Below are 22,689 nucleotides of genomic sequence, written 5' to 3'. Positions count from 1 at the left end.
AATTTAAAGATTTATTCTTCCCCATTTCACAGAAAAACCTGTGGGGATTGTTTTGTTTTTTCTCTTCCTTTCTTTTTCTTCTTCTCCATCCTCCTTCTGCTACTGCTCCTTCTTTTCCTTCTTCTCTCCACCCAGTACAAAGGCAGTGACTGTAATTGATTCTTACGCCCATAATTCAAATGAAGAACAAAGTATGAAGTCCAGTCTGAAGGAAAGGGGGAAACCGGGTACCGTGTGATACGGCTGCTAGTCCCAACTCTGCAATGTACTAGCAGTACGATTTTGAGTTGCTTCTGAAGTCTGGGATTAAAGCTATGGTTTACCTATATCAGAAGGGTATTAGCAAGACTAAATTAGATGATGGATGAAAAAGTACATCCTCAACTATCAAGGACTACCCAAATGTAAGAGAACGAATACCAGATAGTGAATTCCATCGCTGAAGGTCCATGAGAACGAAGCTGCTGACTGTCTGTGATAAAAGGCAGGAATTCAATCAAAGAGCAAAGAACCCGGGGACTGAGACTTTGGGGCGCCAAGGTCAGAGTGGGGCCAATAACAAGACTTGACTTGAGATGGAGCGCTACTGGAATCCTTCTATTTCTCTTGCAGAGGCAGATTTGATCTCTGAGGTTGCTGCAGGTTCAAACTTAAGAAATCTTACTCTGCTCTTTCTCCTTTAAGGCTGAAGGAGCAAAGAGTTAATTACCTTGTTATATTTGTCTCTCTTCCAAATTTTCCACATGGGCTTTTTTTCTTAATTAGCCATCATATGAAACTAGAAGAATATTTATTATTTACTGTGTGTATTAAATTTTATGTCTTTTCTTCTTAATTCTTAAAATGGGTAAATTTACTACTTTTCATATTTGTCTCCTAAAAAAAGCAATGTTTTTATTTGTTGTTGTTATTGTTGCTTTTATTGTTTAGTTGTAGTCCTCATTTGACTTTTCTTTGGGTCAGTAATTCTTCATAAAAAACAAAATGAGAAAACCTTCTGGCGTGCTTTAGATTAATTGGAAGAAGCAAATAGTTTCCCCATACGTTTTCTTATTCTTAATGCTTTTCTTTTTATCGTTTACCCAATTTATATATGATACCTAGAAATGCCCACTGAGTATTGGTTAAATTATATGGCTTAACTTCAAGGCTCTGTAGTAACTTATTAAAGTATATTTTATAAAGTGATTTTGGTCATCAAGATAGCATGACTATACAACGACTTATGTGCATATGTGGCTTGTTGCCATGGTACTAAGTCAGCTCCAAAGGAAACATGAAATGCACACCTACATGCCAATTTCAATCTCAATTATATATCTACTGCAATTCATTAGACTTAGGGATTCCAAAGGGTTTATACACTTAAAGACTTGCTTAACTGGTTTAGAATTTAACTGCTAGCCAAGGTACTCGGAAGGAAAGCATTTCTGAATAATTCCTCTATTTAAAATCTTCTTTATTTTTACCCCGACAGTAGGTAACATATAACAATGCATTATACATAGTCTTATTTTGTGTGTGTATGGCTTACTTCTATATCATAAATGCTTTAAAAGCAAAGAATGTCTCTACTCCTCCTTCCCCACCTCCTAGTGCGGATACGGATATCTAATATAAGTTTCTCTTAAAAACGTTAGGCTTGACGGAATTCCCTGGCAGTTCAGTGGTTAGGACTCTGCGCCCTCACTGCCGAGGGCCTGGGTTCAGCCAAAAAAAAAAAAAAAAAAAATTTGGGCTTGAATGGAAAAACTGGTCCACAAGTATCAATCAAGGTTCACTTAAGAGCTCCCCATAGCTGTTTAATATCTCAATGCAACAATCTAGGTTTTATTTGGAAATGATGATGATTTTAATATGTCTTAGGCCAGTCAAAGCAATTTTGAAAGCTCTGTTTGATAAGCTTCTTTTATCCCAGTTACATCTTTTGCTTCTCTCATCTCCCTTCCCCTCCACCTTCTCCAATTTCTTTCTTCTGTATCCCTCACATTTCTTTCTGTTTTGTACTCTCTCTTCTACTCTCTACACTTCAGCAATTACTTAGGGAAAAAAAGGGTCTGGCATTTTCCTATTGCAACTCAAAGGAAACCAAGCCTGAGCATATCTCTATAACATAAAGACCCAGTGGGTTCATTTTTTGGGGAAAAAAATCCGACCAGAAAGGAAAAAAATCCAGATTTACAAAATGTCACAATTAGATTTTTTAAAAAGTATATATAGTTCAGCTTGTTTACTTGGAAAAGGGACTCTTAATGTTCTTAATTATGTGTAAGTAAATAATCTAGGTTGATAGAATTTTAGAGGAAGCTGCTAAAACTAAAATGTTTGAGAAAACAGATATTGCTCAATGGACAAAGAAGCCGCTGTACACAGCGCCCGTTGAAAAAACTGAGAAGTAAAGGACCCATAACCCCCACAGGTGACTGGGAGAGTGTTTTGATATTTCTGCAGGTGTTTGTCTATAAAAGCATTTCAAGGTGTAGCTTTCTACTGATTCGACCTTGCTAAAAATCAATCTAGGAACTGTCATTTGCTAATCAACGTCTTTTTATCACATTTTCCAAACCTTTTTCAGGACATGAGAGTTTTTAGTTCCTCCTTCTTGAGAAAGAGACCCCCTCATGGGAGACCCTAAAGCCACCTCTGGACTTCGACACTATGTCTGCCCTGAATTGAAGGCCCTGTTGCTGAATTTCTCCAGTTTGCAAAGCAAGGAATTTCGCACTAAACTTGAGTTTCTAACTTAAAAATAAAACCCCAAACCTGCTCATCTATTGCAGGTAAATGTACTCCCTTTGTTTCATGGTATGCATTTAGATGCATTTGAAATAAAAGGTGAGTTAAATCAGAAATCTTGGGGACAAGCATTTACTATTTTAAAACAGAGAACGTCAAATGTTTTTCAACCCAGTACCAAGGGCATTTCACAGGTAATTTCTCAGAGCTGCTGCTAGCTAATTATCAGCTATCATACCCTCCCTCCCATTCTAAGTGACTATCTCCTGGCAGAAAGACACAACTAGGAGTGTTTTGTTTCATTTGTCCTTGGAGTTTTTATCAACATCAAGAAGGTAGACTGAGCCAAAGTTAGAAGAATTCTGGAGCTAAGCAAAAAGCGACACATTTAACAGCCCCCATTAATTGGGGTTGTTACATGATTAATTTGAGAAAAACAGAAGAGACCGATTTCTTTACAACTCACAGTTGGATGCAACGCACTAAAAGTAATCCTGTAAACTACATTTTAAATCTTCAACATATTCCGAGCAGATAAATTAGTGGCATGATTGACCAAACTCCTTTTAAAAGTACACATATTACGATGCATCATAGTTATAAACAGATGGTATTTGGCCTCCTTCCTATTCTCAACATTTGGAATTTCTAAACTATGTGAATTAAACAATAATATTTTATAAACATACAAGGGATTTTGCTCACTGCTTTGTTAACATAGAAATTATACAATGCTGACATTTATTTAAATTTTAAAAAGTAAACAACAGTGTGCATTGAAATAAAGCAAACTAAAATCAACACAGAGAAGTATGTTCTGTGTGCATATTACCTACGATGGCACTGGCCTTTTTAAGGGAAGACATGATGGGTTGAAGAACAAATGGTAGCTTAGATGGGTCTAATCCTTTGTACTCCAAAGGCTCATTTAACACCTCTCTGTAAACAACGGATATTTATACCATAATTGGCTATTTGACCATCATTGTTCACTTACTGTATAACCTGCTATTATGGAGTTAAAAGAAGTTCCCCTTCATTGGCTCATCAGCTCTCATAGTAGTGAAAGTGTACTCGCAGTTTTGAAAACACTTCCACAAACGGGAATCATTCTGACACTTCTACTCAGAATGAGAAACATTATCATTATATCAATAAGTATGTATTTTTTTCTTTGGGGGATATTATTGCCAGAAAGAAAAGGAAATGTATCAGATCTTAAGGTCATTTACTGAGATTCCTTTCTAAAATTACAGTTTTAACCCTTTGGCCACATTTTGGAAGGGAGACACATCTGCTGAGTTGATGTACAAAATAGAAGGCACTCGGTTTTCAAACACTATTCTCAGATTTGCAAAGTTGTCCTGGGATGTATAAATAATAAATCAGATATTTCAATCTGTTTTATGGTTTTTGAAAGCCCTGATTATCATTGTTTAGAGACATTCTCTTCTCAATGCACTTCCCAAGTGTTCTTGTTCTAGCTTCCAAGGCTGGGCTTAGGTAGGCCACCTTCCCCTACCTCGGTTTACTCCTGGCTTGCTCTTCTCACATTTTAAACAAACAATCAACCAACCTCTACGTTCAGGTCTACAGTTTGAGGACCATTTCAAACCAGAGGGGGTAAAATCTTGAGTGATAGGTGCCAGCGATGGTCACCAACACTCCAGGCTAAGGTTTCTTATATTTGGTCATTGGAGTGCACCACTTTAGCCTACAATCTCTGTTGGTGGGAAAGAGAGGAAAGTATGCTACAACTTAGATGGACAGAAAAGGAAAGGGCTCTGCTGAAACCAAGAACAAAAGGCATTTTTCTCTTAAACATACAGTTTTAAATGTGTATATGCAAATAAATACCTAATGATAAATAGTAATACTAGCGGGAAGGAGGCCCTTTTAAAAACATAGATGCCTCAAAATGATATTAAACGTTTTCCCACGTTTTTTTGGAAATCAGTGTGATACTTCTAGATATTCTCCTACCCAAACACTGCTTAACCTCTCTGTCCCCCACCCTCTTTGCGCCTTCTAAATAAACAATTGGTGGTCAGGAGGAGAAACAGTTTGCAATCCAAAACACAGGTATGAAGTGAAAAGAAAGGCGACCTGAGGGCTGGCAGTGGGATTGAAATCACAAGTCTGAATATATGAGAGATTCGAAGAGGAGTATTTTAAAATTAATAGCCAGAATCCCTGCCTGGAGAGTTCCCGAGCCCATCCCCACTCCCTTCTCTGTTTTTGCTTAAGTTACATTTTTTAAAAAGGACAGCGGGGAGAGAAATCATTCTTTTTGCTTCATCTTTGTCGGATGCTCTCACTGAGGTATGAGACTGGCCGACTCAAGGAACCAAGTACAATAAAATACTTAGACGAACAGAGAAGAGTTCTGCCCGCCAGGGCTACGCCGCCTTCCCGGAGGTGCGGAGGGGACCAGTCAAGCCCGGCGCGAGGGAGCCAGGGCAGCACTGGGCCATCCGCCACGTGTGCGTGTGTCAGCATGTGAGTGTCGGTGCGCGCGTGCCGGGGTGCGTGCCCGCGTGTGTGCGTGACAGTGTGCGCGTGTCGGACTGTGAGCGCGCCGGCGTACGCGTGCCGGCGCGGCTTTGCCCGGGAGTCCGAGCGAGTTGTGAGCGCGAGCGCGGCGGTCGCCCGGGGCTCGCTCGGCCCCGCCGCCTGGGACGCGCCCCGCGGCCTCGGGGCTCCTCTGGCTCTCGGCTCTGGGCTCAAATGCCGCCGAGGGGGCTCGGTGAGGACTCCGTGACCTCGATGTCCCCCTGCGTCCCGTTTTCTCTCGCCGGGAGAGGTGTAGAACTACCTCCACGCGCTTTGGCCGGGATCGAGCGGGGCACTGAGGGCGAGCGCCGCCGCGGACCGGAGCTCGGGCACATCGGCCCCGGGGAGAGGGTGCGCGGCGAGCGCCCGCATACCCTGGACCCGCCGGACCCTCGGCCAGCCCTTCGCGCTCTCGGAGGCTCTGGCGCCGCTGCCCCGACGCTCGGGGCGAGCAGGGCGAGCAGGGCGGGCGCCGGGGCGCGCGCTTTCGGGCAAGCGACCGCTTCTTCCGGCCGAGGCCCCCGCGCCCCGCCGCTGCCCCTCTGCCCGCGGCCCAGTCGGGCCACCCGAGCACCCAGCCTGCGGCGCGGGGCCAAACCCGACCGAAGGCGGAAGACCTGAGAGGCAGGGAGGCAAGGAGCAAAGAGGTAGCCAGCCCCAGACAAGGAATCCTTAATTACAGAGTAAAGGCAAGCGAAACCGTGCACCACATTTTCCATGTGTCAGCTGACGGCAGCGACAAAAGGAAACACAGAATGCTGGGGGGAAGAAGGCCTGTCTACCCCCCCCCACCTTTATTAACAGTGGAAATGTAAAATACATTAGGTAGTGACTCTGGGTAGGTGGTGCCTTGGGCCAAATCGCAGCTGCTCGCTCCTCGCTCCTCGCTCCTCGTCGAGTAGGAGGACAGTTTGGTGATGCACCCAGAAGTCTGGGGAACCTCTTACAAAAAAAAAAAAGACTGTAAATACTCCGAGTAGATTTTGCTTCCTAAAAACTTAATTACTTACACATTTTTAAGTTTTAATATTTGGTGTTTATAGTGTTGCAATTCATTATCTTCAGTGAACTACCTCGCGCACGCGCACGCGCACACACACTCGCACATTTTGTTTTGCAATTCTGTAGATTCCATTTTTTTCTGGCCTGATATCACAGCATTAGAAATACAGAGGAAAAGCCAAGCCGATTGAAAGCCAGGGAACATAGCTGCAAGCACCAGAGAGCACAAGGTCCCTCATGGTTCTGGGCTCTGGAGGAAAAAGATGTATGCGTTGATGCCCTTTCTCTTAATTCATTATGATCACAAAACAATTTCCACCGTGTCCCTGGGATTTAAGACTCCAGTTCAACTCCATGACGTCCTAAATTCTTCACAGGGGGTAGAAAAATGTTCAGAAGCCGAAGTCCACTCTGTGACCATCACAAACCTCTAGTTCTGTGCCCTCAATTTCTAACACAAATTAGAGACATGACCTTTGAGGGTCACCCTGAGGCACCAGGCATTGCACTTTTCTGTGTTTTCTTTCTCTTGCTGCTGGGTCAGCTTGAGAAATAGAGGAATTTGGCTTTGTTAGTAATGTTGTTTACTGATACAATTGATGCAGCAGGTTGGAGGCGACAAGACCACCTTGCTTAGTCATTTTACCACCCTTTCTCTTTGTAGATATTTTTCTGTCTTTTATTTGTAACTTTTCCACCAGTGCCATTTTCCCCACAGCATTTTAAAAAAATTCGAAGTGCTTTTCCATGTGGTTCCAGTTAACTGATTTGCCCACACCCCAAATAATGCTATTTGCATTCAAGATTAATAGCTGCATATCAGTAATTCTTAAATACATCCTGATCCATATTTTCAGTTTAAATGATTCTTACATTATTGGCCAGACAAATGCCTGAACGAGTAAGTCTGTGGACTGGTTACCAGCCAGATGACGGCAGCGTTACACTCAGGGAACACAGTTACAGTTTCTGCTCTAGTCCCTTCCACTGCAGAAGGCAGAGAGCCTTCCTTATTTGCCACCTTCCCCAGATGTGGTAGTAGATGAGCAGATTAATAAATTGCTGTAAATCACACTAAGTTGCAAGCCCTCCCCCCTTCTGGTACATATTTAGGAAAATCTTTTAAAATCTCCCTCAGCATCTAGTCGGATTTAGCCACACCCACTCCACATTTTGACTTTCTCCTTCAGTAAAATAAAGAAGGTGAAAGAGCAAATTAGGAGTTTTTCTTTCCCTGTAGCTTTCCAGTGTTTTGAGAGGATCATCCCGCTGTCGTTTTAGGCCAGTTTTGTTAGTTCGTGTTTTTACCACCCACCAAAGAACAGCACAGGATTGAGTTCATGTTAATAAATGATGTTCATGACTAGGTTTCTAAATGCCAGAGTTATGATTTATTTTTTTAAATGGGTGGAGAAAGGAGAGCGGCAATAAAACTAGCCCCTAAGTCACTCAAAATCCTTGGCTTCACACATCTATGTGGTTATTAATTTTTTTTTTTTTTGGTCTTTTAAGTTTTGTCTACATTTCCTTTAAGTTCTACTATTATGGACTAAATATTTTTTGACCATTTACCTGTGTCCGTAGCTTCAAACCCTATGTTTATTATAGTTAGATTTATGAAAAGCATTACATGTTCCCCTTTTCTACTTTCTACGTGTTTATAATTGTCCCTATTTATCCCCCATCCCCGTTAAGAATTTCACAATAAAATCCTGTACCAAATAAATTAAACTCTGCAACTTCAGACACCCCAGGAAGAAGACATTAATCCACTTAGTTGAATACCCAGACCTCCCCCTCTCAATTTCAGCTCTTCTTAATGTAACATTTAGGCACACAGCTGGCTCCTTAGACTTTCCTCCCTCCCTTTCATTCTGAATCATATTGGCCTTGTTTAACCTTCATTTCCTTTCCTACCCCCCCCGCATTTGTCCATGTACTTTTCTTTGACCACGTTTGTCTCTCTCTCTTTCTTTTTGCTACCCGGACGGAAAGCAATAAATATAGTTTTCTAAGACCTTAATACTTTCTGTTAAAATCCCATTCTCCCTCCCCATTCCACTATTAATGCTTTGCACAATTTTTATGCATCCTTCGTTGTGAAGTTACTGCTCTGTATTTTTCTGATTGATCATTAAGTTGTGCTGGCTTTTGAGAACTGCCTCCATAATCCCGAAGCAAAGCCTTTTTACTTGGCGTGCTCTTTGCCTTTGGAATGCCTTTCCTGGCAAGGACAGGCGTTTTGGTTTGACTATGATTCTTAAGTTACAATTCAAGGCTAATTTGTTCAGTTAGGTTTCTACTCTAAGCAGCTCTCTTTCTCACTGTTAAGTGCTCCATGAGGCTGCTTAGTTGAAGGGTGTGCTGTAAGCTCAAGATGTAATATATTTATATTGTACTTGATTATCAGTTTTCAAAAACAGCTGCATGCTTTGATATCTGTGTAAGGAAATATCAGAAGATAATATACCATTGGTATTTATTACTCTATAATTAAGGATGTGTCAGTGTTTCCTTTTTTAAAAAAACCCCTATTTTCAGAAATTCATATCTCAGGCATAAATTTCCCTATGAATTACAGTCTAATACCATATTAGAAGTATCTCCTTTTTAAGTTATCCCTCCCCTTCCTTTTCTTTCTAGGGAAATAAGTTTCAGGATGTAATTTCTGGTTTACTATCTGGGATGAGAGGAAGCAAGCCCTATGTTGCACAATTAAAGGTGCTTCTGCCACTGATGCCACCTGCTCCCTCTGCCCTAGGCCCCTTGCACCGGGCGAGATCATGGGGGCTGCCTTTTGGATAAAGGGCCAGCCTTCTATCTATTTGATAGGCAACTTCTCCTTGTATGATGCGAAAGGCAATAAAGAAGACTCAGCTGTTCAGAAACATCACAGGTACCACAAAGTCCGAGATTTTAGGACCAGGAATCAATCCTTTTGCATTCCTCTTCTCATGGTTACTTAGACTACAAATGCAGCCAGGCCAGGAGGAACATGAAATAAATCTATAGTCAGGTACTAGCAACATTTTCATCTATATTTCTTCTGATAGTATACTGAGAAGCAGGAGAAGGAGGGAAGGGGGAAAAGATGGACAGCCAGATATGTTCCTCTTCCCCTCCTTTAAGGGATGGTCTTGACCAGTTGAATTGACCACAACCTCCTGAAAGAGGCTGAGTTCTAGACCCACCATGGGACCCAGAGCAACTCAACCTCACCTCAGCCCTCAGTTTCCCCACAGCTAAAATGGGGACGTTACAAAATAAATGCTTACCAGCAGGGCCAGGAAATTTATGTGATGTATAAGTCCAGCAGGGTGTAAGGCCACAAGGAGTGGCAGGGGCCTGGGATGGATGTAGAGACACAAAGACTCCCTACAGGCATAATAATGGTCATAATAAAAACACTTAATGGCGGGATCAATTGGGAGATTGGGATTGACATGTATACACTAATATGTATAAAATAGATAACTAATAAGAACCTGCTGTATAAAAGTAAATAAATAAAAATTTAAAAACATAAAAACACTTAAAATATCAGCAACGCCACAGGACCTCTCGTTCGCCTTCTATAACCAACTGCGTGGGCCACCCCCTGCTGCCCTTTGCACTCTCCTAGCTGGTGAGGGGAGAAACAGTAGGGAACCAGGGGTTCCCAGTGAGTCACAAGCACTGAACTTCGTGCTTCCTGAAAGACAGGTGGGTGACAATGACACTATCCCATGCAGGGAAAGACTTACACAAAACATCTTTCTGTTTCTATAAGGCAGTCTGGCTCTTAAATAAGCCTTAATACGATGCCTTAATTTTCTTGCTTGTGAAATGATGACAAAACATTACATTTTCAAATATAAAGGACTTCAAATTCTCGAGAAAAGTGTTACATACGTACTTCTAGTAGAAATCATATCTTCTAGCGCTCCATCTTAGGTCTGCTAGTTAAATGCAGTAACTGATAGCACAGTAAACATTTTAGATTATCTCTCAGCAGACATCAGTTCTTTATATCAGTTTATGGGAACAACGATGAACCTGTCCCTAGGGTTGAAAGTCATTACCACAGAGATATGGGAGAGAATAAGGAATCACTAAAGTGGTGATAAGTGATGGGAGGACCCCTGAAGGTACTGACCCCTAATTCCAATTTAGGAAAATGGGCCAGAGGATGAGTGGGGATCCTGAGGTCATACGTAACTCAAATGCAGCTAGGGCATCCTGAAGATACTAGGAGGACTCCTTTCATGGCAATGAAAGTCTTGTGTCTTAAAGAGGAAAGGGGACAGGTAACAGTACAGGAAGTGGGCAGAGCGGTTAGCAGCTCAGACAGCTCTGTGCCCTACCACAGAGCTCTGAATTTTTCAAGATAAAAAAAGACAGGCTGATATAACAACTTCCTACATCTTCCTCTCTTTACTCTTCAAAAGGGAGTTTGTTGAGCTATAGTTTTCCATCTTATATTTATAATGCCACAGGCATTAGTTAGAAATGGTGACCAGCAGCCCCAGGAAAAAGGAACCCACAGACAGTCAAGTTTTTCTTCCTAGGTATGGTTTGTTTCAGGGTCAAGGTTAGGTCCTTGGCTCCAAGTAAGCAGAGGAAACTCTTCTCATGCAAAACTGGCAGCTAGGGCAGTTTCTTTCACTGCCTGGAGAAAAATGGTTTTCTGACTCCATCAATAGTTTAGAGTCGAGAAATGTTAAGAATGGTGCAGTAGCAAAGTATTTAGAGCTCTTATATTATACATGGTGACCAAAGTATCTATAGCTCCTATCAAAAGGTATGTCCAATAATAACATTTAGGACATGTAAAAAGTCATAAAGGGTAGAAATAAACCTTTGTGTGCTATGACCCAGCTTAAGATTAACTGTACAGTAAGCACGCCTCTCCCAGTTATATGTCTGGTCTTCCCACCATCACTCCTCTGACTTAATCATTTTTGTAAATTTGGTGTTAATCCCCAAGTTTTTTGTTATACTTTAATCACATATGTACATGTCTTTGAGCATCATGTAGAATTGTTGCATGTTTTTAAACTTTCCCAATTACATCTTAATGAATAACTTTGAAGGGAGGGCACGTTACTGAAGCATCAGTTGTCCTGTATCTGAATTCAAGTTTTAAAATGAAACATGTTCTCCAGCTTTCCACTGAAACAGAAAGGCACTCAGGGTGATACCTGTCAATAGTCAATAGAAGAACATGAATATCTCTCATAGAATATGTCAACATTAAAAGACAGCATGGACTATCATTTGAAAACTGATTCTATCACCCACAGAAAGTATCTTGAGACTTAAATGAAAATTTTTTTGTGGCTCATAATATTTCTGGGTAGCAGATGCTTTCTCAAAAACAGATTTTACTTTTAAAAATATCAAATATAATTAACACCTTCAACATAAAATGAAATCTTTGCTTCCAGATGCATTTCAAGGTGTTGGAATGAATTTGTGCAGTCCTCTATGGCTGAGTTTCCACTGACTTAGTGATTGTGCTGCCATCTTTATGTGGCATGTCTGAAGAACGGAGAGCTAGAGCAGGGCATTTAAACTCAACCGTATTTGAAGGATGCTTGTTAAACCAGGAGCATTTGGGGAGAGGTCTTTTGACCTATTCCTGATTAACCTGGTATAAATGAGTAAGTTAAGAACTAGATGCTCTTCTATTTATTATAGAAACACCTAGCCAGAAACACAGATTAGGTAAATTCAGGGCAAGCATTCTGGACATTGTATCAAGGTTGATAATGGGCGGACTTTTAAAGACATTTAAGATTAAAATTGGTTTAATGATTAATTTAAAAAGAATAAAATGAACAGAATTGAATGCTCAAAAAAAAATTTTTTTTTCAACAACCGTACTAAAAATAAGAAACAAAGGGACTGTTTCACTCTTTAGTGAAAGCAAGGGAAACAGGAAATAGTCAACTTGTACCGTTGATTATCCTCTGACTTCAACAAAATATGGGATAACTTACTTAATAACTCTCCATGCCACCATGTCATGGCTGTTGAGAAGCATACACGCACATACATAGATACAGTTATCTTTTCAAATGTTAAGAATTACACATTTACAAAACTTTTTATTGCTTATTTGCACTAATACCAAACCCGACAGCATGGTTTTAAGAAGTGACCACTTTAATGTAAAGTTTTATTCCAGAAGTAATGCTGGGCACAGCTAAAGACAAAATTTGATTTGAGTTTATGGGTGTAGGAAAAAAACCCTCCATACACAGGTAACTTGCAATATTTTGTTTGCCAGAATCAGGCAAATATTTAAATGTTTTCAATGCACTATCTGAACAGTAATTCATGTTGTCTTCCCATCACTTAGTGAGAAAAACATATATGGATAGTTGTGCATGTAATATCTTGTTCACTATAAAATGTGAGCTCATTATTTGCAGGATAGTAAAACATAGTAAACTAAGCACTGTTTCTTGGCCGTGAGCATGTAATATGGTTTGAGAGACATCATCTATGATAGGGCACCTTTCTAACTGAAGCATCTCTTTAGATGATAAACCCTGCTCAGGAGAATAGTCTTAAGAACCTCTTAGGCATATTTATATCTTAACTTTTCCACTCAAAAGGAGCATAAGTGATAGATTCCGAGTTCCACAGTCTCAGACCAGAAGGGACTTCTCAAATAATTCCTGAGCTCTTTGTTTATGGGTTGGGGGTAATTTGTTCAGTGCCTTCTCAAAAGCGGGAGGAGGACTCAAGGCTAGTGCTGTGATGTCCATCACACATATGGCTCTCACTGTGTGCAAAGACAGAGCTTGTTGTTCCTGCTTCTTACTCTTCCTGCCTTTATTTATATTTATTTATTTATTTATTTATTTTGCGGTACGCGGGCCTCTCACTGCTGTGGCCTCTCCCGCTGCGGAGCACAGGCTCCGGACGCGCAGGCCCAGCGACCACGGCTCACGGGCCCAGCCGCTCCGCGGCACGTGGGATCCTTCCGGACCAGGGCACGAACCCGCGTCCCCTGCATCGGCAGGCGGACTCTCAACCACTGCGCCACCAGGGAAGCCCGTTCTTCCTGCTTTTAAATTCCCTGACCTCATGGGCCTTGAACTGCTGCTTTCTCTGACCTGCAAGTCTGCCTCTATCCAGAGGACTCTCTCTGGCCCCCTGACCTTGATCTATTTCCTGCTTACGCTTTTGCTACCTGTGAAATGGGCCCTACTAGACTTTTGAACCAGTGCCCGCTCTATCTCGGATGCCTGCTAGACCACTCAATCCTTCTGAAAGCCAGAGAGCCAGGCTTGGCCCTTGTCTATCCCCCTCTCCCTGGCTGCTTCTCACTCTACAGCTTAGAGAAGTTATTCATTTCAAAAGCTAGGAAAGTTACAATTTACCTGCCAGTAAACAGAAGATGGTTTATCAACAGACTCTACCTTAATGACTACAAATGTTTACCTCCTGCTTTCCAGAATGCAAAGAAAATCTTGGAAATGTCATAATATCTTACAAACATTTGCAAAACAGATCCTTGTTCATCCGGAAAAGAAACAATTGTATTCGTTGTCTCTGACACAAGGAAAGTGTTCAGTGAGAAACATACAGATAGATGTACACACCTTACACTGAAATGAGATATGTTAATTAAAAATTGCAGTGGGCACTTTATTAAAAATTTATTTTACAATCTAGCCATTCAAAACATCTTGACATCAACAAATAGAGCAGCTTGACTATTGGAATCATAAGTGATTTGTCTTGAAAAGATTATATTTGTAGCTGGATGCAAATACTTTTGATGGATATTTATATCAAAATTACTGGTTTTGTTAGAAGTATTTTAATTTCCCTATTTTTATCCCTGGAAAAAAATTAAAACAAGTATCTCAGTGTTCATTTTATGGATGAGATGGCCCCACTTAGTGTATTTCCCATGTTTGTCTGAATTACAGCTGTTTATCTTGCAACTTTTCTTTAAGATAAATTAAATGCAAATGTAACTCTGTGAATCATGGGAATACCTGCCAGACCCCTTATTAATACCTTCACTTAAAAACCCCTGTGCCAGGGAGTCATTAATTTGCTAAAAGAAAAGTGCTAAAGCAGATCTTTGCCCACAAACATTTCTGAGATGGCTGCCCAATTAGTTGGTAGCATTCTGAGCCTCCTTTCAGACCCTGTGGCCCTTTGAGGACACAAGAAGGCTCCGATGATAACCTGGCAACCTAGGTAGAAACCCAGCCAAGTGAGAGTGTTTGAAGCTGTAGTTTGGCTGCCATCGTGTCGGCAAAAAGAAAGAATTCAGGCACCATGTCATCCAGTACAAAGGATAAAAACGGATTCAACCGGAAATTCAATGTGGCACCACATATGGGATACATGAGTGCGGTTATACAACAGGCCACATTTTTTTTTTGAACAGTCTCCTCCATGTGATGCCGAGGACATGTGTAACCATCATAACGTCTCTAGGAATCTGTATTTAATTTGAGTTGGGGTGGTGGCAGGGATTGGAGATCTGAAGCTGCCACAGGTTTGTGGCAGATGGCTCTGTGTCAGCTATGACAAGCAGCCAGGCTCAGCTTCCTCTGCAGATTTTCTTTTCTCTCTGATCAGGTAAATATGGGCACACTCTGGAAAGTTCTACAGATTCTGCCTTAGGCTGCAAGTTTGTGACTTAGCCCCATCTGTCACAAATCTTCCCTAGGTTCTGCTGTAAGCAGAGACCTGAATTTACCGTGTAGGGCTGCCCAAGAAAAAGGAGCTATTTCACCCTGTAAGGGGGAGGGAGAGAAGAGAAAGCAATGAGGAAGCATTAACGACCCGAAAGACTAAAGCATGCTGAAAATTCATATTGCAAATTTGCATAATTTACATCAATTAGACTTCAAAAAGCCACCAAGTAAATGGTTCTCGAGTTTCAGCACCTCAGGAAATCCCAGTTTCTGATTGGTTTAAAGTGTAACTGTATTTCCAATCATTGGGGAAAGCTGCCTACCCCCTTTTTTTTTGCGAATGGGTACATTTGACTGCACACATACTTCCTGGTTTATGTTATGGATGACAGCTATTAGAAGTTTATCATCCAACTTTTAACTTTTATAAACATAAGATACACAACACTCTTAATACATGTTTTTGCGGATGTGAATTTTACTTTTAAGTGGTGAAGGCACAAGAGAAATGCCATTACTGTTACATGGAAATTATAAAGCACTTCAAGTTTACAAACGGGTTTATATTCATTATTTCATTATAGCAGGGCCTCAGGGGGAAAATGCTATTAAAAATTAAGAAAAAAAGAATTCTTCCAAGTTTACAGATGAATCATATAGAGGCCAAGAAGTTCACCTACAGCCAGGCTACAAATTAGGAGCAGAGAAAAAGAAGCAGCCAAAACCTCTAACTGATCTTAATCACCCCGAGTATATCTACTGTGCTAAAGAGTTTTTGCTTTTATTTTACTTAAACAAATCAAGGAAAAACCAAGCCAAAACAAAATCAAGGAAAGACGTGAAGAAAGAGAGAGGGAAGAGTAGTGGGGAGGGAGGGAGAGAGATCGAGACTGAGAATTTGCCTTAAATTGTGCTGGTGCAAATGAGAGATTTTAGAAGTTCTAAAAACATCACGAGCTTTTAACTGTTCATTTTTAAGGAAAAAAGTAATGACTTTGGAGGCGTGTTAATACTAGTGAGTACCACCTTATTCACACCTAGAGTAGAAACTCAAATTAAAAGGGGGCTATAAAGTGACCAGTCTCTTGAAGGAACCTTAAAGTGGCTTGGCTGTGGTTCGGGGAGATATAGCCTGATATAATTAAGACAAAACCACAAATGGCTTTTCTGGGCACTGAGTCTGAATTGTAAGCTTAATCATTGTTTGGAATCACTTTTAGGCAGAAATCTGAAAATTGCCCTCTCCTCCAAATAACAGCAGGTTATAAAGGTTTCTGGAATGCTGAAGAACTTGAAGAGGAGAACAAAATAAAAAATCAGCTGCTATCATCTGAAAAAACTTAAGAAACTACAGTTTACCCTCGTAAAGCAAAGGAAGGATGGCACCTCTTTTTTTTCCCCACACAGAATATCTCTCAATTTGTAAATAAAACTAAATGAAACATAGCGTGGGAATGAAAATCTATTCTGTTAGTCTGGGCAGTATATATTTTATACAACTGCCCCACTTGTACTCTTGTGCTATTTTTCAATACCGGTAACAAGGGGGTGAACATAAATTTTCTTCTAAAGCATTTTAAAATATAATGATCAAAGTTTCTCTAAAAGCATAAAGTACTGATCTCAAGTAATTGTTGGGAACTTTCGGGAAGTAAATTCCCATAGTCAAAATGAGCCAAAAATTACAACTTCCCGGTATTAGACTTACTTCGGTTGTAAAAGGAAGCCCGATGTTAGTGTAAGAAGTTAATCCTTGGCTGATTACTTTATGATTACTTCTCGAACCTTGTGTTCAAGTCTGGTTTAGGAGTCATCAAAGAGCTCCCTATTCCAGATGAAGTGAAACCTACTTTATCTCTGTGGCAAGTGTTTGGCTAATGGGTCTAACCTACTTAGAAAAGGACGCGTCCTGAAAGTACAAGAAAGCTGCAGTCAACGGTTGAGCCTAGTGGCAAACTTTTTAAGAAATGGCTTTAGATTTTTAAAAATTCAGAACATGGTTTTTAAAATAATTAAGAAACAGTTTCTGCATGTATTTCTTTAAATATTTTAAGAAAAATGTGTGTGTGTGTGTGAGAGAGAGAGAGAGACAGAGCAAAAGAGAGGGAGAGATAAAGGGAACACACTTGCACGCACGTGAGGAATTTAAACATTTCAAGTCTGAAACCATTTCAGGTGAGAAGTCATGGGCACAGAGTTCTGTAGTAGGAAGAGTCACTTTAAGAAAAAAAAAGTATCAAATTCTGTTTCTGCTTTTCAGTTACTAGCATTCTGTTTCAAATCCTGCTTCAAGTTATAGTCCCCAAACTCTCACTCATATTGAAAGTATAATGTCTCAAGTGAGAAGAGAGCCAAGTGTTAGTAGCCTTATTCTAGTCATTAAATTTCTAAGTGTGAATCCATATGAAAAATCCTATCCTAAAGTGAACTCTACATGGTAAGTAGTTGAGATGATTTTAAAATGTAAACTTTTAACAACAGAAAAAGAGAGTAAGGTGTAAAAATGTAAAAGGAGCAAATTAAAGAATTCAGTGACATTCTATCCTTTTAGATCTTACAAGCATATGTTTTTAAAAGCAAAACAGCACTGTCCAAGGGAACAAATCTAAAAAAACCCCCCAACACTCTCTTTATAGTATACACAAAAGTCTCTTCCATTGCATAAGAGAAGTAGGCAAAAAGCTGCCTTGGGGGAAATAATTCTCTGGTATTTAGTGAGGGCAAATGTTACCTGATATGTGTATATTTATAAAGCATAAGGTAAAAAAATAGTGTAACTTATTATATCTTAATTATAAAGTTTTAGCAGGCATTCTTTTTCTGTTTTAGCTCTAAATCTTATTACAACAACCCAACTAGATCTGTGGTCCTTCCTGTGATTTCTACCAGTTTGTCCTGACAATTGCATTATAAAGCTCTTGATTACTTCTATTTCTTGGACTAATTTATTAATTTTTGAGATTAATTTTTGGATATTATGTCATCAAAATCTATGAATGAGGACATATATTATAGTGTATAATAGATTGATAAGAAAAAAACATTCATGGTAAAAAGTATGTAAAAGGAATTACATATATATATTCTTATAAATGCTTATGCGTGAAACACTAATTTATAAAACTTTGAGCTGGACCATTTTAGGATGCGTGGACTAAACATATATGTAAACCATAGTAACATGAAAAAACATTTAATGTATAGGCTATCTTTTAAGTTATAGGAGGAACAATTTGGTATATTAACAGCATACCACTAAGCTGACATTCTTTCAAAGTTTTTCCAGAAGTTGTTGGTAAAATAAATAATTATAGCTATGTTACGGCAATAGCTGTATTAAAATATTTCAACTGGAGATCTGTTTTTTATTGTAACTAAAAGCAACCTGTTGCAGTAATTTTTGAAATGGTTAAAGATTTGCAGATGCAAAATAACAGGGATAATAAGGCCTACCTGGAAGCCAAATTAAAAACGGATAAATTTTGATGGTGGAAATACAATTATAAATGCTTCACCATTTTCATCACAAGGTAAAAACATTCCTTCCTGCCCCCTTTCTTGTACCGATATGTGGTGATGGGTGATAACTAAAACTTGCGGTGGTAATCATTTCACGATATATGTCTGTCATTACGCTGCACACCTTAAACTTATATAGTGCAGTATGTCAATTATATCTCAATAAAACTGAAAAAAATATTGCCCAAAAATTCACCAGAAGGAAAAAAAAATCAATAATTCAACGGTAAACTCATTGAAAATAGCTTTGTGTCATATGTAGAAAATGAATCCACTTGTGTTAATACATATTATTCTATTTCTTCACTTTCATAATCTGCACATTTTGATAGTCTGTCACGTGGGAAACTACTAAATTAATATTTTACACAAACAAGACCACGACTGAACTTTCAAAATTAGGAAATCTGGATGTAAACCTTGGAAGTCTGTTTTCTCTTTGAAGCTTCCCATGTATACGATACAATCGTATTGACTGAAGGAGTAATACTGAAGCCTGGAACTGTTCAGTCAGCATTTTAAACTATTATGAGCTACCTTCTGAACCATTGCCAAGTTAATAGACAATGAAAGATAATGAGCTTGAAATTGGGTGTTAAATTGCATTTTTGGTTCTCTCCCTTTTTCTTGAAGTTTAACTGTTTCCTGCAGAAACAGAGTCATGTTTTGATGTATCACTATGTAAATAGGTATTTTAGGCCATGACAAGGGAAAGGAGAGAAAAAAGGCAGCGAACTGTATTTCATGTAGGAAGGTTATATATTAACACAGGAAAATTAAAATATGCTGGATTATAAAACTGCTAGATTGTAAACTACACTGGATTTATGTAAAATGAAGTTGCTACATTCAAAGAATATAAAAAGGTATATTACTCATGGCCTAGAGCCACCTTAAAAACTCATAAAGCAGATTTATCCCGGTTCAATTACTTAGACTTTTAGTAGGGTCTCTTTGTGTTGTTATTTCAACAATGTAAAATTCTTGATTCAAACAAGGGAAAAGAGATAATGAATGAGGGAACTGAATGATGATGCTATTTAAACTCTTTTCCTTTTGCCTTTGTCATTCAGAGAGGATACTGACAGTTTAATTCTAAACAAACTGAGGGTTTTTATGTAATTTTACTAAACTGGACAAAGGAAACATTTGATTCTTTGAAAATCATCTTTAAAGTAGTTAAAAAAATGAACACCAAACTTCATGAATGTCATTCACCTGAATTTTTGAGGACTGAAGATTTCATTCTGATGGGAAGAAAGGCTTATCCTCACTAGTATAATTGTAGAATCTTTCCTTTACTTCCTTTTAAACTAATGAGTTACATTAATCCAGGTTCATCTTTATAAGCCTCTTGGGGCTAAATGTAAAGGACAGTCATCTTAGAAAACAATAAATTAAAAAAAAAGCATGTACCGTGCATTAAGTGCACGTATTTCATAAGGCCTAGGTTAATACAACTAGCATCCAGTTTAATTAATCCTTGTTAGTGTAACAGCTAATATCCGTCCCTAGCATGTTTCCTTTAAACATTAGTATGTTAATTAAATGTTGTTTTTTTTTAAGATTTTTCTTTGTACTTCAATATGGCATTTATACCATGTAAATCTCTTCTCAATAACTACCTTATAGAGATGTTTTCTTACAATATCTGGTCTCTTGCAGAAATTCTGGAGCCTTTTTGAAAGCTGTTCAGGTGTAGAATACAGATATTCAGCTGCAGGAAAAACAGATACATTTTTAATGAAACAAAAACCTCAAAGCACACACTTGATATTAGTCACTTTACTAATTAAAAATGCATATTGCTCTGTGCCGCCTCGTGTTTTACATTATTTAAGCATGATTTTATAAGGTTACCTCAGCTCACAAGGATGTTTAATGCTAAATAAGACTGTGTAGTTGTGCTGTTTAGACATCTCCTTTGGGTGATTAAAATACATTATTCTAATGTAACACAATGCATATGTGATATATTTAGTGATGAGAATTTTTTCAAAGAACTAGTACGACAGCCGTATGTACCCTGTACAACAGTTGCATATTATTAACTAGTCAATTGTTGAAATAATTTGGTGTGACTTTCAGTCCTCAGTTTTTCTCTGTGTATATCATTAAAAAAAAAATCTGTAAGCAATTGCAGCAACACTGACCTGCTTACAAAAATCCATCATTATGGGATGTGTATGCTAACAATGAAGAATGCTATTTGAAAACTTGCTTTTTTGTTATCTTGAAAGAACAGATGGTAAATATAAGCTTACTCTAATGTATTAAAACACATAAAATTTTCCTTAACACTAACATGTTGACTTGCCAAATAAACAATTGCTCCTGCCTAAGTTTATTTTCAAACTTTCTAATTTAGCATGAATCATGTATTAAATCTCAACAAAGACGAAAGTACATTAAAGCAGCTACCTGGAAATATTTCGGGATAAACCAAATCTTTGGGACAGAGTGGGTAACAACCACAATACACAGCTTCCAACCTAAAGAAATTTTAGGAAGAGGATAAAAATATATTAAAAAGACATTACCATCAGAACCAGAAAGTGGTTTTGTTTGTCTAAGTTAACAGTATGAGCCCAGAGTTAACTGGGATGAAGAATATGGTCGGCAGTACAATCCTAAAAGCCAAAGTTGCTCTTTTAAAAGATTTTATTAATCATATATGAATTTCATAGAACAGAACCAACAGCATATGTTTTGTTCACTGAATTAATCAAAGCGCAGCTCTGCATTTTTTTTTTTTGTTTTTAAAATACTGTTTAACACATTTTATAATCAGCAGATAAACACATGTAACAACATGGTAAAGTATGGACAGCTTTTCTTAATAATGCTGCAAAGCCCCAGAATGTTCATTTTTCAAAATGTTTAAATAAAATAGCAAATACTTTAACACTGTAGCTGTAGAAATCATCGAGGCACTTTTAAAAGCATCAGAAAAAAATTTACAATCTGTTGTGATGGGGCATTTTCATTTTAAGCTAAAGCTTCAGAATAGTTACTTATTAGGCAGGATATAGAACTATTCCCCCCTTTTATTGAAAAACTCTCATGAAGATTACCTTAATGAATATTTTGCTTTCCTGACTCAAAATTCAGCTCATTTTCCATTTTATCCAAAAAGAACACTGCTATTATTAAACAAAGAAACAAGAAAGTTTCACTTTGTGAGAGGATTTCCCCAGGGACCACCTACCTATAGGAAGTTTTTCTTCATGTCATAGCGGTAAGGGTTAAGTACAAGAAAGGTATTGCATCTTGATGGCTGTGTTAGCCCTGCATAATGGCTATTGATCTGACATACAATAAACCTTAAAGATATCACTGTAATTTCTGTTGGCTAGGAATTATGCAGTGAAATTCAAAACACTCTTTAAAATATGTTTATTTTATGAGAAACTTTGAATTGCATCCAAAATGTTGACCAAAGGCAGAATTTTATTTTGAACTGCAGATTTTTTTCAACCCAAGAATAGTTTGAAGTTATGTCAATGTTTACCTTGTTTATTTACAGCGACAAAGTACATGCAATTTAAGCTGTTTTTAAGTGGGTGATGTTTTCCCTATTTTATAACTGAAATTAGTTTAAATGAAAAGTATTTACTTTGAGCTGCAAAGTTTGGAAAAACACTGAGTTCAAAGTTTTGCTTAAGAACTGCTAGCAGTTACCAGATAACACAGTGGAAAGGCACAGGATCTAGTTACCAATGATTAATTTCAAAATCCAAACTAATATCTAATATTCTTTTTTACATAAATAGGGTATGTATAGAAATTCTTATCATAAGCACAGCTATAAAACTGCACTGTGACTGCATTATAAAACATTCACAAAAGTTTTGAGCACATAAACTGGGGATATTCTTTATGAACAAAAAGAAAATATGCACTTTATCTGAAGACACTCAGTTTTAAAATGCTTTGCCAATCGAAAAGCAAATACATATGAACATTCTCTTATAATTATATAAAATCAAAAGAGTGAAGTCACAGGCATTTCAGAAAGTGCACGTTATCTGCTTTTTAATAATGGATTTGAATTAGAGTGTTCTGTTCCCCGAAAGAAAACTGCAGGCCAAGTTACATTTTGAGTCATCGTATGAGCATGTACTCTGCCATTTCCAAAAAAACCTCTGCTAATTAAAATACAGTGAGAGAGGAATGGCATTATTTGATTTAGGAAGAAAAAAAATTTACAAATTTGGATTCCAACTTT

General features: G+C 38.5%; 1 protein-coding gene across 10 annotated transcripts in view; it reads right to left on the bottom strand.

The window, feature by feature from the left end:
• Nucleotides 1-22,689, bottom strand: part of QTMAN (queuosine-tRNA mannosyltransferase) — a 451,841-nt gene that overhangs the window by 46,822 nt on the left and 382,330 nt on the right. For 4 of the 10 annotated variants that reach the window (XM_022569659.3, XM_089916860.1, XM_089916859.1 and 1 more), the window contains 3 exons: nucleotides 20,883-20,953; nucleotides 20,087-20,178; nucleotides 5,886-6,231 (listed from right to left, as the gene is read on the bottom strand). In XM_022569659.3, the coding sequence (XP_022425367.2) occupies nucleotides 5,962-6,231; nucleotides 20,087-20,178; nucleotides 20,883-20,953 (433 nt within the window). In that variant the 3' untranslated portion in view covers nucleotides 5,886-5,961. The other 6 variants (XR_002644005.2, XM_022569666.2, XM_089916863.1 and 3 more) reach the window with 4 other exon arrangements.

The sequence above is a fragment of the Delphinapterus leucas genome, chromosome 8 (genome assembly GCF_059928025.1).
Source record: "Delphinapterus leucas isolate spDelLeu-1000000601 "Yukka" chromosome 8, BTC_Dleu_Yukka2, whole genome shotgun sequence".
Taxonomy (NCBI): Eukaryota; Metazoa; Chordata; class Mammalia; order Artiodactyla; family Monodontidae; genus Delphinapterus; species Delphinapterus leucas.
Note: the sequence above shows the minus strand (reverse complement) of the source record. Positions and strands in the feature narration are given on the sequence as shown.